At 43.4% G+C, this 19,075-nt stretch overlaps 1 protein-coding gene across 3 annotated transcripts in view; it reads right to left on the bottom strand.

The window, feature by feature from the left end:
- Positions 1 to 19,075, bottom strand: part of LOC129869530 (phosphatase and actin regulator 1-like) — a 44,662-nt gene that overhangs the window by 10,857 nt on the left and 14,730 nt on the right. The window contains exons 1-2 of one of the 3 annotated variants that reach the window (XR_008761963.1): positions 6,879 to 8,372; positions 3,909 to 4,073 (exon numbers count right to left, since the gene is read on the bottom strand). Coding sequence is in view for 2 of the 3 variants with exons in the window: in XM_055944007.1 (XP_055799982.1) it covers positions 3,909 to 4,073; positions 6,879 to 7,131 (418 nt within the window). In the remaining variant the exon portion in view is untranslated. Of the gene's footprint in view, positions 1 to 3,908; positions 4,074 to 6,878; positions 8,373 to 19,075 lie in introns of those variants that run through there. The other 2 variants (XM_055944007.1, XM_055944008.1) reach the window with 2 other exon arrangements.

Raw genomic sequence — 19,075 nt, 5'->3', positions numbered from 1 at the left:
TCTTCAACAATCATATAATACACTATATGATAGACATAACTTCCGGCGCTGACAGAGATGGCCGCATCGCTTCGCGTTACTAGGAAACTATGCAGTATTTTGTTTTTTTACGTGTTATTTATTACATTGGTACCCCAGGTAATCTTAGGTTTTATTACATACAGTCGGGAGGAACTATTGGATATAAGAGCAACGTCAACTCACCAACATTACGACCAGGAATACGACTTTCCCGAAGCGGATCCTCTGTTTGGCCTACCACCCAGGACAATGGATCGGATCCCAGCCGGCGACCCAAAACAACGACGCCATAAAAGAAGGGGTCTTCTGGTCAGGCTCCGTAGATGGGTACATCGCGCACCGCTCCCGAGCATACTACTCGTTGTCAAGAGACTGGACATTGGCAAGGTAGACGAAATCCAAGCAAGGGTTGCCTTCCAGAGAGACATCAGAAACTGTAACGTTCTTTGTTTCACGGAAACATGGCTCACTTGAGACACGCTATCTGAGTCGGTACAACCACCTGGTTTCTTCACGCATCGCGCCGACAGAAACAAGCATCTCTCTGGTAAGAAGAAGGGCGAGGTTGTATGCCTTATGATTAACGTGACGGGGTGTGAACATAACATACAGGAACTCAAGTTCTTTTGTTCACCTGACCTGGAATTCCTTACAATCAAATGCCGACCGCATTATCTACCAAGAGAATTCTCTTCGATCATAATCACAGTCGTGTATATCCCCCCAAACAGACACCTCGACGGCCCTGAAAGAACTTCATTCGACTCTATGTAAACTGGAAACCACATATCCTGAGGCTGCATTTATTGTTGCCGGGGATTTTAACAAGGCTAATCTGAAAACAAGGCTCCCCAAATTCTATCAGCAAATCGATTGTGCTACCAGGGCTGGCAAAACCCTAGGACACTGTTATTCTAACTTCCGCAACGCATATAAGGCCCTCCCCCCCCGCCCTCCCTTCGGAAAATCTGACCACGACTCCATTTTGTTGCTCCCTGCCTATAGACAGAAACTAAAACAGGAAGCTCCCGTGCTCAGGTCTGTTCAACGCTGGTCCGACCAATCGGATTCCACGCTTCAAGATTGCGTCGATCACGTGGACTGGGATATGTTCCGCATTGCGGCGAACAACAACATTGACGAATACGCTGATTCGGGGGTGTGCGAGTTTATTAACAAGTGCATCGTTGATGAATGAATGACTGGAGCATGGCGCGAGTTTCCAAAAGGTTGGAGTGTTGGCCTTCTCGGCCTCTCCAATTTTGTTCCAGTACTGCTCCAATAGCGCTCACTTCACGAACTCAGGGCATGCCAGGCCCAGCATGCATTTGTAGTCTACTTGTGTGCTGCTATAGCCCCTTGCTTTAGCTACTGTCATGGAGTTCACTACATATTTACAGAAAGAAACTGATAAAACACAGGGAGAGGGTGTTTCATTGTGGACACAAGAATCATTGTGGAATCTGAATGTTCTTATTAAAACATTCCCCAACCAGAAACCGTGGATTGATTGCAGCATTCGCGCAAAACTGAAAGCGCGAACCACTGCTTTTAATCAGGACAAGGTGACCGGAAACATGGCCGAATACAAACAGCGTAGCTATTCCCTCCGCAAGGCAATCAAACAAGCTAAGCGTCAGTACAGAGACAAAGTGGAGTCGCAATTCAACGGCTCAGACACGAGAGATATGGGGCAGGGTCTATAGTCAATCACGGACTACAAAAGAAAAACCAGCCCCGTCGCGGATCACGATACCTTGCTCCCAGACAAACTAAACAACTTTTTTGCTCGCTTTGAGGACAATACAGTGCCACTGACACAGCCCGCTACCAAAACCTGCGGGCTCTCCTTCACTGCAGCCAACGTGAATAAAACATTTAATCGTGTTAACCCTCGCAAGGCTGCAGGCCCAGACGGCATCCCCGGCCGCGTCCTCAGAGCATGCGCAGACCAGCTGGCTGGTGTGTTTACAGACATATTCAATCAATCCTTATCCCAGTCTGCTGTCCCCACATGCTTCAAGAGGGCCACCATTGTTCCTGTTCCCAAGAAAGCTAAGGTACCTGAGCTAAATGACTACCGCCCTGTAGCACTCACTTCCGTCATCATGAAGTGCTTTGAGAGACTAGTCAAGGACCATATTACCTCCACCCTACCTGACACTCTAGACCCACTCCAATTTGCTTACCGCCCCAATAGGTCCACAGACGACACAATCGCCATCACACTGCGCACTCCCCTAACCCATCTGGACCAGAGGAATACCTATGTGAGAATGCTGTTCATCGATTACAGCTCAGCATTTAACACCATAGTACCCTCCAAACTCGTCATCAAGCTCGAGACCCTGGGTCTCGACCCCGCCCTGTGCAACTGGGTCCTGGACTTCCTGACGGGCCGCCCCCAGGTGGTGAGGGTAGGTCACAACATCTCCACCCCGCTGATCCTCAACACTGGGTCCCCACAAGGGTGCGTTCTCAGCCCTCTCCTGTACTCCCTGTTCACCCACGACTGCGTGGCCATGCACGCCTCCAACTCAATCATCAAGTTTGCAGACGGAACTACAGTGGTAGGCTTGATTACCAACAACGACGAGACGGCCTACAGGGAGGAGGTGAGGGCCCTCGGAGTGTGGTGTCAGGAAAATAACCTCACACTCAATGTCAACAAAACAAAGGAGATGATCGTGGACTTCAGGAAACAGCAGAGGGAGCAGCCCCCTATCCATATTGACGGGACAGTAGTGGAGAGTTAAGTTCCTCGGCGTACACATCACGGACAAACTGAAATGGTCCACCCACACAGACAGCGTGGTGAAGAAGGCGCAGCAGCGCCTCTTCAACCTCAGGAGGCTGAAGAAATTCAGCTTGTCACCAAAAACACTCAAACTTTTACAGATGCACAATCGAGAGCATCCTGTCGGGCTGTATCACCGCCTGGTACGGCAGCTGCTCCGCCCACAACCGTAAGGCTCTCCAGAGGGTAGTGAGGTCTGCAGAACGCATCACCGGGTGCAAACTACCTGCCCTCCAGGACACCTACACCACGGGATGTCACAGGAAGTCCATAAAGATCATCAAGGACAACAACCACCCGAGCCACTGCCTGTTCACCCCGCTATCATCCAGAAGGCGAGGTCAGTACAGGTGCATCAAAGCGGGGACCAGGGGACTGAAAAACAGCTTCTATCTCAAGGCCATCAGACTGTTAAACAGCCATCACTAATATTGAGTGGCTGCTGCCAACATACGAACTCAACTCCAGCCACTTTAATAATGGAAAAATTGATGTAATCAATTTATCACTAGCCACTTTATATTATATAATGTTTACTTACCCTAGATTACTCATCTCATATGTATATACTATACTCTATACCATCTACTGCATCTTGCCTATGCTGTTCGGCCATCGCTCATCCATATTTTTATGTACATATTCTCATTCATTCCTTTACACTTGTGTGTAAGGTAGTTGTTGTGAAATTGTTAGGTTATATTACTTGTTAGATATTACTGCATGGTCGGAACTAGAAGCACAAGCATTTCGCTACACTTGCATTAACACCTGCTAACCATGTGTATGTGACAAATAAATTTGATTTGCCATGGCTACCCAGCAATGCCCTCTGCCTCATAGCACCTACAGCCATACATACATCAACATGACATCATTACATTGTAAGGTTGTAGCTTTGCCTTGAGGACATAAGACTACAGCTACCACGGAGTAGGGGGGAGTGCTTAGGTGGCAAACGGAGAGGTAGAATACAAGCGGTTAAGGCTAAGGGGTTAGATCTTAGGGTGTTAGACTAGGGTCAGGGGAGAGGTAGAAAGCAGGGCTTATGGTTCAGGGGTAAGGGTTGAAGGTTAGATAGGGGTCTTACCAGCAGATGTCTGCTTGAACTTCTCGCTCTTCTTCTTCCTCCATTTCCACGGTTTGAACAGACGACCGAGGGTGGCAAACTTGCTCCGCCTGCGAATGGGAGGGGTGTGTGTGCCAGGGACAAGCGAATCAGATCGCATCGCTGCCAGTCGCTCCACCTCCTCAACTGAGAGGAGAAGAAGAGAGGAGATATGAAGGGGAAAGGAGAAGAAGAGATGAAGGGGAGAGAAAACAGTCAATAACATAATCCGTAAAAGAATGAGATTCAAAGTATGTGGTCACATACACATATTTAGCAGATGTTATTGCGGATGTAGTGAAATGCTTGTGTTCCTAGCACCAACAGTGCAGTAGTATCTAACAATTCACAACAATAGACAAATCTAAAAGTAAAAGAATGGAATAAAGAAATATATAAACTATCAAGACGAGCAATGTCGGAGCGGCTTTACAGCAGAATAGAATACAGTACATACACATGAGATGAGTAAAGTAGTATGTAAACATTATTAAAGTGACTAGTGTTCCAATATTAAAGTGGCCAGTGATTCCACGTATATAGGGCGGCAGCCTCTAAGGTGCAGGGTTGAGTAACCGGGTGGTAGCTGGCTAGTGATGGCTATTTAACAGTCTGATGGCCTTGAGATTGAAGAACAGCTTCTGTCTCGGTCCCAGCTTTGATGCACCTGTACTGACCTCTCCTTCTGGATGGTAGCGGGGTGAACAGGCCGTGGCTCGGGTGGTTGATGTCCTTGATATTTTTGGCCTTCCTATGACATCAGGTGCTGTAAGTGTCCTGGAGGGCTGGCAGTGTGCCCCGGTGATGTGTTGTGCAGACCGTACCGCCCTCTGGAGAGCCCTGCGGTTGCGGGCGGTGCAGTTGCCTAGAAGGCCAGCATCTCGGAGTCGCCTCTTCACTGTTGACGTTGAGACTGGTATTTTGCGGGTACTATTTAATGAAGCTTCCAGTTGAGGACCTAGTGAGGTGTCTGTTTCTCAAACTAGACACTAATGTACTTGTCCTCCCCTCAGTTGTGCACCGGGGCCTCCCAGTCCTCTTTCTATTCTGGTTAAAGCCAGTTTGTGCTGTTCTGTGAAGGGAGTAGTACACAGCGTTGTATGAGATCTTCAGTTTCTTGGCAATTTCTCGCATGGAATAGCCTTCATTTCTCAGAAGAAGAATAGATTGACGAGTTTCAAATGAAATATCTTAGATTCTGGCCATTTTTAGCCTGCAATCGAAATCCCAAATGCTGATTGTCCAGATAGTCAACTAATCTAAAGACCAGCTTTATTGATTCTTTAATCAGTACAACAGTTTTCAGCTGTGCTAACATAATTGCAAAAGGGTTTTCCAATCATCAATTAGCCTTTTAAAATGATAAACTTGGATTAGCTAACACAACGTGCCATTGGAACACTGCAGTGATGGTTGCTGATAATGGACATCTGTACGCCTATGTAGATATTCCATTAAAAATCAGCCGTTTCCAGCTACAATAGTAATTTACAACATTAACAATGTCTACACTGTATTTCTGATCAATTTTATGTTAATTTAATGGACAAAAAATGTGCTTTTCTTTCAAAAACAAGGACATTTCTAAGTGACCCCAAACTTTTGAACGGTAGTGTATATCTCTCTCTCCCTGAGCTATGATACGCTCTGCATTGTAAGAGAGATGTCAGACTGTTCTAAAATAATTACACTGCTCTCCTTACTCCATTTTCTCATAATTTTTCCATCTCCAAACTCCCCCTCCTTCCCATAACACCGGTCTTCCTACCAGGCTGGACTGCTTGGAAAAAAGGCATGGTGCCCGGATCACAGGGACAGGGGAAAAATATTCTAATTCAAATAAAAATACTAACTCAAACTCTTACTTACACACACACACACACACACACACACACACACACACACCTCACCTTTTAGTCTGCACAAAGAGTAAGTGTGTGTGTGAGGGAGAGTGGGGGCGCAGGGGTTGGCAGGGGGAGTTATTTATAACTTATCAGAAATGTCCAGATCAACTAGCCCATGTCAGCTAATGTTTTTAGCTAGGTTTTTTAGCCCATAAATTTTGTTGTAATGTTTGAGTCACTCAAATATCACATGAATACACGTTGGCGAAATGTGTAGAATTGCAAGAAAATGTGCTTTAAAACAGAAACATTTTCTCTGCCCCTCATGACAATATGTGTGAAATAAGCTTTAAAGCCTACAACAACAAAACAACTATCCGCCAAGAAGAGGTGTGTGAACAGTTTGTATCATGAACAGTGCTTGTGCCCTTAGACATAGACATGGTGTGGATGTGCAGTGGGGGCGCAGGATGTTCCCCAATGATGGAAGGGGGGCCTGAGTGAAGTTTAGCATAAGAAAATTGTAGTAACAGCCTAAGTGCAAAGGAGAGGAGACAGACCTATCAACTGAATTAACTATGGAATGCATTTCAATTATTTATGCTTTTCATATGCACTTGTGGTAGTAAATAGAACGGTACATCTCAGGCTTGTAGCCTACTGCAGCCAGGGGCTGTTTGAACACCTCCATCACAACAACATTCAAAACACAGCAGAAGAATAAAAATACCATTCCAATGCTATACTGCCTAGATAGATATTGAATAGCCTAATGCTTACAAAACACCATATACTAGTACACCCACAGAAATAGTCCGACTCAGAGTAGTATTATTTATTATTACGATTTGAAAAGTCCTCAGCAGCCTGTCCACGGAGAAAAACAGCCCGCCGTGGGGCAGGCAAAGGCAAGCGAGCAAGCCATGGGAGCGGTCGCTTGGAGGAGTGGGAGATGATCAAAAACATCTCCTACTGCTTGAATCAACGTTGTTTCACGTAATTGCAATTCAATTGAGTGGAAACAGCGTGAAATATACTTTGAATTGATGCCTGTGCCCAGTGGGCTCCTCCTGCTGCTGTGAAAAGCTCAACCCTCCTCTCCACTCACCTTCATGGCAGTTGCCGCGGCAGTTGCTGCATATGTGCTTGATCTCCTTCCCGATCTGGCAGTGGATCATGAATGGTATATTGTTGTTGTTTGCCGCGGGTTGCTGCTGCTGTTGCTTGTCGCTACGGCTGCGATTCTTGGACGTCTTCCAAAGCAGGTAAAACGCTCTCCTCTTCGGCGGCTTCTCTTCGGTAACGGCTGGGAGTGGGGAGGGAGCGTCGTTCCGAGAACCAGACGCGTACCAGGAGCTCATAACGGCGTATGCAGGAACCGCTATGGTTAGGCAAAGCAGGGCTATGGCTGTGTGGGGTGGATCCGCTGATCCCGATTCGCTCTCAGATATGCAGGCAGGGGGGCTTTAAACGGTCTAGTCAACTGTCTACTCCAATGCTGATGACCTCCGCAGACTTAAAATAACTTCCTGCCAATCCCTGGCTTTGTGCACGGGGGCCAACAACTTCAGAGTTAGAGCTACGTAAATTCGTCAGTTTTTGTATTATATGGATCTGTTCATGTCCAGTTATTCGGAGGATCTTCTCCATTTATTTAGGGGTCCAATCCCTGTTTATGTATCCTTGTACGTCATCACATTTGAATCTGCCTCTCAACTGCATAGGCGGGGTTTACGGTCTCCCTAAATACTGATTTCCAGTAGTTACCACAAACACAAAGTCTATATCGTAAAAATGAATGAAAACAAAAATGTGCTTTTTGGTCTTAATTTAAGGTTAGTGTTATGCATAAGGTTAGCAGTGTGTTAATTCATGTTTAAGGTTAAGATTATGGTTAGGTTTAAAATCTAATTTTAAGAAGATAAATGGGCGGGGTTTATAACTTTGTTGTTGTGGTAAATATTGACGACTCAAAATAATCTCCACCCACTACTGAGAATTGACCTTGTTATTATGTAGCTACAGCCAGCCTACACAATATTAAATATGAATATCATATCACCACAACCACCAAAAGCCCCGATATGAAATGAAATCTTAACAACAGTGGAGGCATACCTATAAGGTCATAAACATATAGCCTATAGGCCCCTCAAACTCAACTCTGGACCTCCAAGCCAGTTCCACTGCATTTTCCCATTGTTCATCTCTAATCAGGGACTGGCTTAGGTGGATGCAATTAATGATCAATTACAACAGAAGACCAGCAGGCTCCGGGCCTCGTAGGGTAAGAGTTGAATCAAATCAAATACCCCTGCTATACGCCTAACACTCAATGCACAGACCCATATTCACTATACCGGCATAGCAGCCTGAACTGCCAAATGGCAGATTTTAACACACACACATGCCAAATTGCTTTATTAGCCCACTAGGGAGCAACAAATACTATACTGCCAAGCTAATGAGACTAAATTGTGAAAGACTCCAGCCACCCTAGCCATAGAATGTTCTCTCTGCTATCGCACGGCAAGCGGTACCAGAGCGCCAAGTTTAGGTCCAAGATGCTTCTAAACAGCTTCTACCCCCGAGCCATAAGACTCCTGAACATCTAATCAAATCACTACCCAGACTATTTGCATTGCCCCCCCGCCCCACGCATAGTCACTTTAGTAACTCTACCTACATGTACATATTACCTCAATTACCTCGACTAACCGGTGCCCCCGCACATTGACTCTGTACCGGTACCCCCTGTATATAGCCTTGCTATTGTTGTTATACTGCTGCTCTTTAATTACTTGTTACTTTTATTAGTTACTTTTTTTTAGGTATTTTCTTAAAACTGCATTGTTGTTTAAGGCCTTGTAAGTTAGCATTTAACTTTAAGGTCTACATCTGTTGTATTTGGCGCATGTGACAAATACAATTTGATTTGATGCGCGCATGTGTGTGCGCTCTAGTGTGTGTGTTTGTGTGTGTGCGTGTGTGTGCGCACATGCACATGCCTGTGTGTGTGTGTGAGAGAGAGAGAGAGAGAGAGAGAGAGAGAGAGAGAATGTGACGATGTATGATTCATCCTTCAGTCAGCCTCTATCTTCTCCTCTATATAAGTTCACACTGGAGATAGAGGAGAGAAAAGGACAGACAGACAGACAGACAGACAGACAGACAGACAGACAGACAGACAGACAGACAGACAGACAGACAGACAGACAGAGTTAGAGGAAGATAGAGAGAAAGAGTATAGGGAAAAAAATGAATTCTGCAGAAATATCATGTATGATTCATCCTTCAATCATTCTCTACATTCCTTTCTGACAGAGAATATGGAGAGAGAAGAGGAGAGGAAGAGGATGGTGCAACATGGATGATATAGCGAAGGCCATTTGCTGGTAATAATTGCAACGTATAAGTCCAATACATATCACCATACATTAAAATATTATTCAATCTGACTTACACACCATAGTATCTTGTGACGCTGTAGCCCTGGTTGATGCTAGACCAAGGACAGCCCCAAGTAACACACCTGACTCAATAATCAACTAATCAGGATCTTCAGTTTAGAATGCAATTTGTTTAATCAGCTGTGTTTGCTAGAGATGGGGAAAGGAGTTTCCCATCCTTGTGCTAGAGGTTTATTTACCATGAGAGCGTTAGGTGGACCAGGATTAGTTTATTTATGCAGCGCTACTGCCCCCTGCTGACAGATATAGAACTAACTTATTGGAGCAGTAGTTTCCTGTTATCAACAGCAGGTAGCGATAGCTAATATGAGCTGGAAGTTACAATCAAAGTAGTGGCTCATTCTGCAGTACAGAGGTAGCAATACATTGACAAGGCAGCCTCTCTAACACACACACATGACTATGCAAACGAGCACATACACATATACTTAATCAATCTCTCTCTCATTTCAATTTAAGGGGCTTTATTGGCATGGGAAACATATTGTAATGAAACAGCACGGAGCAGGTCTCGAACCCTCGACCTTCTAGCCCGAAGTCCGGCACGCTATCGACTGTGCCGCAAAAGCATGCTCGAACGGCAGAGTCGATTTCCGCGCTTATAAACCCAGGGTCGTTACAATATGTTTAAATAAACAAAAAAAATTAACAGTAAACATTATACTCAGTTCCAAAAGAATAAAGACATTTCAAATCTCTCTCTTTCTCTCTCTCCATATCCCTCTATTTCTCTCTCTCTGTCTCTCCCTCTCTTCCTCTTTACCTCTCCAACCCAGTCATGGTGCTGAGTGTAGGAGTCAAAGGTACACAGTCAGTCAGGGAGGAGAGAGGAGGGTAATCATAGCTGACTCTGTAATCTTTCATGTAATAGGTCAAGATGGGATAGTTAAACAGGGGACCTGAGGAGATCCAACCATGTGCTGTGTGTGTGTGTGTGTGTGTGTGTGTGTGTGTGTGTGTGTGTGTGTGTGTGTGTGTGTGTGTGTGTGTGTGTGTGTGTGTGTGTGTGTGTGTGTGTGTGTGTGTGTGTGTGTGTGTGTGTGTGTGTAGGTCCAAATGCTTGCATGACAGTGAACACAATATGTGCTGTATGTGTGTTTGTCTAAAAGCTTGTATGACATTTCACACAGTGTGCAAACTGTGTGCTTTGTGTGTGTGTGTGTGCGTGCGTGCGTATGTATGTATGTGTGTGCGATTACATAACAGCATGTTAAAAAGTCCCCCCTTCTGACTGATGCTGATTGACTGTGTAGATTAGAAGCAGACTGTAGATTGTAGAAGCAGACTGTAGATTAGAAGCAGACTGTAGATTATAGAAGCAGACTGTAGATTAGAAACAGACTGTAGATTAGAAGCAGACTGTAGATTAGAAGCAGACTGTAGATTAGAAGCAGACTGTAGATTAGAAGCAGACTGTAGATTGTAGAAGCAGACTGTAGATTAGAAGCAGACTGTAGATTAGAAGCAGATTGTAGATTAGAAGCAGACTGTAGATTAGAAGCAGACTGTAGATTGTAGAAGCAGACTGTAGATTAGAAGCAGACTGTTGTTTAGAAGCAGACTGTAGATTAGAAGCAGACTGTAGATTAGAAGCAGACTGCAGATTAGAAGCAGACTGTAGATTGTAGAAGCAGACTGTAGATTAGAAGCAGACTGTAGATTGTAGAAGCATACTGTAGATTGTAGATGTAGATTGTAGAAGCAGACTGTAGATTAGAAGCAGACTGTAGATTGTAGAAGCAGACTGTAGATTGTAGAAGCAGACTGTAGATTGTAGAAGCTAACTGTAGATTGTAGAAGCAGACTGTAGATTGTAGAAGCAGACTGTAGATTGTAGAAGCAGACTGTAGATTGTAGAAGCAGACTGTAGATTGTAGAAGCAGACTGTAGATTGTAGAAGCAGACTGTAGATTTTAGAAGCAGACTGTAGATTGTAGAAGCTGACTGTAGATTGTAGAAGCAGACTGTAGATTGTAGAAGCTGACTGTAGATTGTAGAAGCTGACTGTAGATTGTAGAAGCTGACTGTAGATTGTAGAAGCAGACTGTAGATTGTAGAAGCTGACTGTAGATTGTAGAAGCAGACTGTAGTTTGTAGAAGCAGACTGTAGATTAGAAGCAGACTGTAGATTGTAGAAGCAGACTGTAGATTGTAGAAACAGACTGTAGATTGTAGAAGCAGACTGTAGATTAGAAGCAGACTGTAGATTGTAGAAGCAGACTGTAGATTAGAAGCAGACTGTAGATTGTAGAAGCAGACTGTAGATTGTAGAAGCAGACTGTAGATTAGAAGCAGACTGTAGATTAGAAGCAGACTGTAGATTGTAGAAGCAGACTGTTGTTTAGAAGCAGACTGTTGTTTAGAAGCAGACTGTTGTTTAGAAGCAGACTGTTGTTTAGAAGCAGACTGTTGTTTAGAAGCAGACTGTAGATTAGAAGCAGACTGTAGATTGTAGAAGCAGACTGTAGATTAGAAACAGACTGTAGATTAGAAACAGACTGTAGATTAGAAGCAGACTGTAGATTAGAAGCAGACTGTAGATTAGAAGCAGACTGTAGATTGTAGAAGCAGACTGTAGATTAGAAGCAGACTGTAGATTAGAAGCAGATTGTAGATTAGAAGCAGACTGTAGATTAGAAGCAGACTGTAGATTGTAGAAGCAGACTGTAGATTAGAAGCAGACTGTTGTTTAGAAGCAGACTGTAGATTAGAAGCAGACTGTAGATTAGAAGCAGACTGCAGATTAGAAGCAGACTGTAGATTGTAGAAGCAGACTGTAGATTAGAAGCAGACTGTAGATTGTAGAAGCATACTGTAGATTGTAGATGTAGATTGTAGAAGCAGACTGTAGATTAGAAGCAGACTGTAGATTGTAGAAGCAGACTTTAGATTGTAGAAGCAGACTGTAGATTGTAGAAGCTAACTGTAGATTGTAGAAGCAGACTGTAGATTGTAGAAGCAGACTGTAGATTGTAGAAGCAGACTGTAGATTGTAGAAGCAGACTGTAGATTGTAGAAGCAGACTGTAGATTGTAGAAGCAGACTGTAGATTTTAGAAGCAGACTGTAGATTGTAGAAGCTGACTGTAGATTGTAGAAGCAGACTGTAGATTGTAGAAGCAGACTGTAGATTGTAGAAGCTGACTGTAGATTGTAGAAGCTGACTGTAGATTGTAGAAGCAGACTGTAGATTGTAGAAGCTGACTGTAGATTGTAGAAGCAGACTGTAGTTTGTAGAAGCAGACTGTAGATTAGAAGCAGACTGTAGATTGTAGAAGCAGACTGTAGATTGTAGAAACAGACTGTAGATTGTAGAAACAGACTGTAGATTGTAGAAGCAGACTGTAGATTAGAAGCAGACTGTAGATTGTAGAAGCAGACTGTAGATTAGAAGCAGACTGTAGATTGTAGAAGCAGACTGTAGATTGTAGAAGCAGACTGTAGATTAGAAGCAGACTGTAGATTAGAAGCAGACTGTAGATTAGAAGCAGACTGTAGATTGTAGAAGCAGACTGTAGATTAGAAGCAGACTGTAGATTGTAGAAGCAGACTGTAGATTAGAAGCAGACTGTAGATTGTAGAAGCAGACTGTAGATTGTAGAAGCAGACTGTAGATTGTAGAAGCAGACTGTAGATTGTAGAAGCAGACTGTAGATTGTAGAAGCAGACTGTAGATTGTAGAAGCAGACTGTAGATTGTAGAAGCAGACTGTAGATTAGAAGCAGACTGTAGATTGTAGAAGCAGACTGTAGATTGTAGAAACAGACTGTAGATTGTAGAAGCAGGCTGTAGATTAGAAGCAGGCTGTAGATTAGAAGCAGACTGTAGATTGTAGAAGCAGACTGTTGTTTAGAAGCAGACTGTTGTTTAGAAGCAGACTGTTGTTTAGAAGCAGACTGTTGTTTAGAAGCAGACTGTTGTTTAGAAGCAGACTGTAGATTAGAAGCAGACTGTAGATTGTAGAAGCAGACTGTAGATTAGAACCAGACTGTAGATTAGAAGCAAACTGTAGATTAGAAGCAGACTGTAGATTGTAGAAGCAGACTGTAGATTGTAGAAGCAGACTGTAGATTAGAAGCAGACTGTAGATTAGAAGCAGACTGTAGATTGTAGAAGCAGACTGTAGATTAGAAGCAGACTGTAGATTAGAAGCAGACTGTAGATTAGAAGCAGACTGTAGATTAGAAGCAGACTGTAGATTGTAGAAGCAGACTGTAGATTAGAAGCAGACTGTTGTTTAGAAGCAGACTGTAGATTAGAAGCAGACTGTTGTTTAGAAGCAGACTGTTGTTTAGAAGCAGACTGTAGATTAGAAGCAGACTGTAGATTAGAAGCAGACTGTAGATTAGAAGCAGACTGTAGATTAGAAGCAGACTGTAGATTGTAGAAGCAGACTGTAGATTAGAAGCAGACTGTAGATTGTAGAAGCATACTGTAGATTGTAGATGTAGATTGTAGAAGCAGACTGTAGATTAGAAGCAGACTGTAGATTGTAGAAGCAGACTGTAGATTGTAGAAGCAGACTGTAGATTGTAGAAGCTAACTGTAGATTGTAGAAGCAGACTGTAGATTGTAGAAGCAGACTGTAGATTGTAGAAGCAGACTGTAGATTGTAGAAGCAGACTGTAGATTGTAGAAGCTGACTGTAGATTGTAGAAGCAGACTGTAGATTGTAGAAGCAGACTGTAGATTGTAGAAGCAGACTGTAGATTGTAGAAGCAGACTGTAGATTGTAGAAGCAGACTGTAGATTTTAGAAGCAGACTGTAGATTGTAGAAGCTGACTGTAGATTGTAGAAGCAGACTGTAGATTGTAGAAGCAGACTGTAGATTGTAGAAGCTGACTGTAGATTGTAGAAGCTGACTGTAGATTGTAGAAGCAGACTGTAGATTGTAGAAGCTGACTGTAGATTGTAGAAGCTGACTGTAGATTGTAGAAGCAGACTGTAGTTTGTAGAAGCAGACTGTAGATTGTAGAAGCAGACTGTAGATTGTAGAAACAGACTGTAGATTGTAGAAGCAGACTGTAGATTAGAAGCAGACTGTAGATTAGAAGCAGACTGTTGATTGTAGAAGCAGACTGTAGATTAGAAGCAGACTGTAGATTGTAGAAGCAGACTGTAGATTGTAGAAGCAGACTGTAGATTAGAAGCAGACTGTAGATTAGAAGCAGACTGTAGATTAGAAGCAGACTGTAGATTGTAGAAGCAGACTGTAGATTAGAAGCAGACTGTAGATTGTAGAAGCAGACTGTAGATTAGAAGCAGACTGTAGATTAGAAGCAGACTGTAGATTGTAGAAGCAGACTGTAGATTGTAGAAGCAGACTGTAGATTAGAAGCAGACTGTAGATTGTAGAAGCAGACTGTAGATTGTAGAAGCAGACTGTAGATTGTAGAAGCAGACTGTAGATTAGAAGCCGACTGTAGATTGTAGAAGCCGACTGTAGATTGTAGAAGCCGACTGTAGATTAGAAGCAGACTGTAGATTAGAAGCAGACTGTAGATTGTAGAAGCAGACTGTAGATTGTAGAAGCAGACTGTAGATTGTAGAAGCAGACTGTAGATTGTAGAAGCAGACTGTAGATTAGAAGCAGACTGTAGATTAGAAGCAGACTGTAGATTGTAGAAGCAGACTGTAGATTGTAGAAGCAGACTGTAGATTGTAGAAGCTAACTGTAGATTGTAGAAGCAGACTGTAGATTGTAGAAGCCGACTGTAGATTGTAGAAGCCGACTGTAGATTAGAAGCAGACTGTAGATTAGAAGCAGACTGTAGATTGTAGAAGCAGACTGTAGATTGTAGAAGCAGACTGTAGATTGTAGAAGCTAACTGTAGATTGTAGAAGCAGACTGTAGATTGTAGAAGCAGACTGTAGATTGTAGAAGCAGACTGTAGATTGTAGAAGCAGACTGTAGTTTGTAGAAGCAGACTGTAGATTGTAGAAGCAGAAGCCTTTAACCCAGCAACCACACCAAAATGCAGCGCTCAATACAACTGGGTTGGGGCTATATGACATCATCATCATCTTCACCGCCACCTCTCTCCCGTCTCCATCGATGGCTCTGGATAACATCACTGTGTGTGCAGTGTAAGTAGGTTGCATAGTGAAACACACAACACTTGTTAGTGCCAGGACAGCTCATGGGAGGTCAAATCTACTGCTAGAGTAAAAAGTGGTAGAGAAGAATAGAGATTTTGCTTATAACAGATCTCTAAGTAATTTCATTACAAAGTCTACAAAATACACATTTAACTTGCTCCAAATATTTGCTGACTGGTTATGAACGTGTTATTATAAATTAGACATAGAAGGGACAGGAAAATTGACCTCAGGACACAACATACCGTAACGTTCTTGTAAGTCTTTTAAAATGACAACCCACATGAAACCCACATGCTCTCTCATCCATCATGTCAATTCCATTTTACGAATGTCTGAGAGTCGTCTGTCTGGTTTAAGCGTAAGCCTTGTCCCTCCTGTAGGTGTGTTTAACCTCTATTGGGCTACCTGTATTACTACTGAAAGCTGAAGTGGGAGGTCTATCTTTTTCCAATTTTCCTGGATGTATTTCAGGATAATGTTTTGTGGATAGACACACATCTGATGCAATTACGGATGATTTTATTTCTGGGTTTCCCAGAAATTTTCAGGCTGATTTTTTTTGTCTGAAGAGGAGGTGTAGCAGGGATCAGACCAAGACGCAGAGTGGTAAGTGTCCATGTTTTAATATAATCTACTGAACACGACAAAAAATACAAAATAACAAAGTAACCTAACCGAAACAGTCCCGTGTGGCATGAACACAGACACAGGAAACAAACACCCACAAACCAACAGTGAAAACAGGCAACCTAAATATGGTTCCCAATCAGAGACAATGCAAAACACCTGTCTCTGATTGAGAACCATATCAGGCCAATTGACAAACCTAAACATAGAAACACATAACATAGACTGCCCACCCCAACTCACGCCCTGACCAAACTAACTAAAGACAAAACAAAGGAAAATAAAGGTCAGAACGTGACAGATGCGACAATCTGCGAGACAACGCACCATAATTGGGGTGAGTTTAGTGAAAGGGACATGAGATTGAACGCATTGGGATGAACAGCTTATAAATTGACTCTATTTATGACATCATGGGAATCAATAGGAATCGATAGAAAGTGAATGTAATGTTTCACTTAGCCTACCTAATGACTAATGAACATAGGACATAACAAGATCTCTCTCTCGTTCTCTCTCACGCACACTCACGCACACTCTCACACACTCATGCACACACACGCACTCACATACACACAACGACAAGTATGTTGGTTATATTGATTTATTTCTGTACTGTTTATGTCCTCTAGTCTCTGTTCCGGCTACGCTCTCTAACTCAGTGTGGCTTCTCTCAAGTGACAGGCACACCTGTGGCATGAAGGAAGAGGGGGTGTTGTGCTAGACCCGAGTGTGTATGCAGTGCGTGTGTGGCTAATTATGTGTGTGTGTGCGTGTGTGTGTAGCCCCAGACGTGACAGACACACTCAGGCATGAGGTCTATTTGCTTCCAGCAGCTCACAGAGCAGGACCCTGCCAGCCCCCTCTGCCCCACTGAGCTACTCATCTGTGCTTTTGTGTGTGTGCGTGTGAGTGTGTGTGAAAGTATATGTGTCTGTGTGCTGTATCCTTGCTGCTCCTCTCAGCTCTCTTCTCTGTGTGTCGTGTCTTGTTAGTGCTGGCTGTGCCGAGTGATGAGTCATTGCAGTTCTTTCCTCCCTGACCACAGTAAGGGTCAAGACAGAGAGACAAGCCTCACACACTGCTGCCTCAGAACAGCTTTCCTCATACTGAACATAATCTATTAGATATGTGCCTCTCGCAATTAACGCTATAACCACTCACACATAAAGCACACAGTGCTGTCCAGCTGTCCTTCAGTTTGGATAGTAATGTCTTGCCAACCATAGACTGTCTTGAAAACCCCAAACCCACTGTATTCTCAGTCCATATATCTAACATGCCGATAATAAACCATTAGCACAGTAACTGTGTGCTGATCCCAGGATAATGACAGCACAGTAACTGATCCCAGAATAATGACAGCACAGTAACTGATCCCAGAATAATGACAGCACAGTAACTGATCCCAGAATAATGACAGCACAGTAACTGTGTGCTGATCCCAGAATAATGACAGCACAGTAACTGATCCCAGAATAATGACAGCACAGTAACTGATCCCAGAATAATGACAGCACAGTAACTGATCCCAGAATAATGACAGCACAGTAACTGATCCCAGAATAATGACAGCACAGTAACTGATCCCAGAATAATGACAGCACAGTAACTGATCCCAGAATAATGACAGCACAGTAACTGATCCCAGAATAATGACAGCACAGTAACTGTGTGCTGATCCCAGAATAATGACAGCACAGTAACTGATCCCAGAATAATGACAGCACAGTAACTGATCCCAGAATAATGACAGCACAATAACTGATCCCAGAATAATGACAGCACAGTAACTGTGTGCTGATCCCAGAATAATGACAGCACAGTAACTGATCCCAGAATAATGACAGCACAGTAGTAGACGGGTTACAGTACTGTTTAGGAACAATGTGTAGTTCTGTCTGTGTTTGATACCGTACTGTTTAGTTGGTCATTCTCTGATGACTCCAGGAACAATGTGTAGCTCTGTCTGTGTTTGATACCGTACTTGTCACGTTCCTGACCTGTTTTCTGTTGTTTTGGTATGTGTTTAATTGGTCAGGGCGTGAATTTGGGTGGGTAGTCTATGTTTTCTGTTTCTATGTTGGTTTAAGGGTTGCCTGGTATGGCTCTCAATTAGAGGCAGGTGTTTGGCGTTTCCTCTAATTGAGAGTCATATTAAGGTAGGTTGTTTCACAGTGTTCGTTGTGGGTGGTTGTCTTCCGTGTCTGTGTATGTTGCGCCACACGGGACTGTTTCGGTATGTTTGTTCGTTCGGTTTTTGTGTAGTCTGTTTTTTCCCTGTTCTTGCGTTCTGCGTGTTACATGTAAGTTCTTAAGTTCAGGTCAGTCTTCGTTGTTTTGTTATTTTGTAAATCATTCCAAGTGTTTGTTTTCGTGTTTTCGTCGTCTGTCTAATAAATCATTATGTATTCACAACCCGCTGCACGTTGGTCGAATCACTACTCCTCCTCTTTGTATGAAGAGGAGGAACGCCGTTACAGTACTGTTTAGTTGGTCATTCTCTGATGACTCCAGGAACAATGTGTAGCTCTGTCTGTGTTTGATACCGTACTGTTTAGTTGGTCATTCTCTGATGACTCCAGGAACAATGTGTAGCTCTGTCTGTGTTTGATACCGTACTGTTTAGTTGGTCATTCTCTGATGACTCCAGGAACAATGTGTAGCTCTGTCTGTGTTTGATACCGTACTGTTTAGTTGGTCATTCTCTGATGACTCCAGGAACAATGTGTAGCTCTTTCTGTGTTTGATACTGTACTGTATGTCTGGCATGGCTCAGGGCCTGTATGATGTGTAGTTCTGTCTGTGTTTGATACTGTACTGTATGTCTGGCATGGCTCAGGGCCTGTATGATGTGTAGTTCTGTCTGTGTTTGATACTGTACTGTATGTCTGGCATGGCTCAGGGCCTGTATGATGTGTAGTTCTGTCTGTGTTTGATACTGTACTGTATGTCTGGCATGGCTCAGGGCCTGTATGATGTGTAGTTCTGTCTGTGTTTGATACTGTACTGTATGTCTGGCATGGCTCAGGGCCTGTATGATGTGTAGTAAGCACAGTCTGCCACACGTATAGGTCCTGTTTCTGTCTAGTCTAACTGGCTGTTT

Source organism: Salvelinus fontinalis, chromosome 14 (assembly GCF_029448725.1).
Source record: "Salvelinus fontinalis isolate EN_2023a chromosome 14, ASM2944872v1, whole genome shotgun sequence".
NCBI lineage: Eukaryota > Metazoa > Chordata > Actinopteri > Salmoniformes > Salmonidae > Salvelinus > Salvelinus fontinalis.
This window is presented reverse-complemented; position numbering and strand designations above follow the sequence as displayed.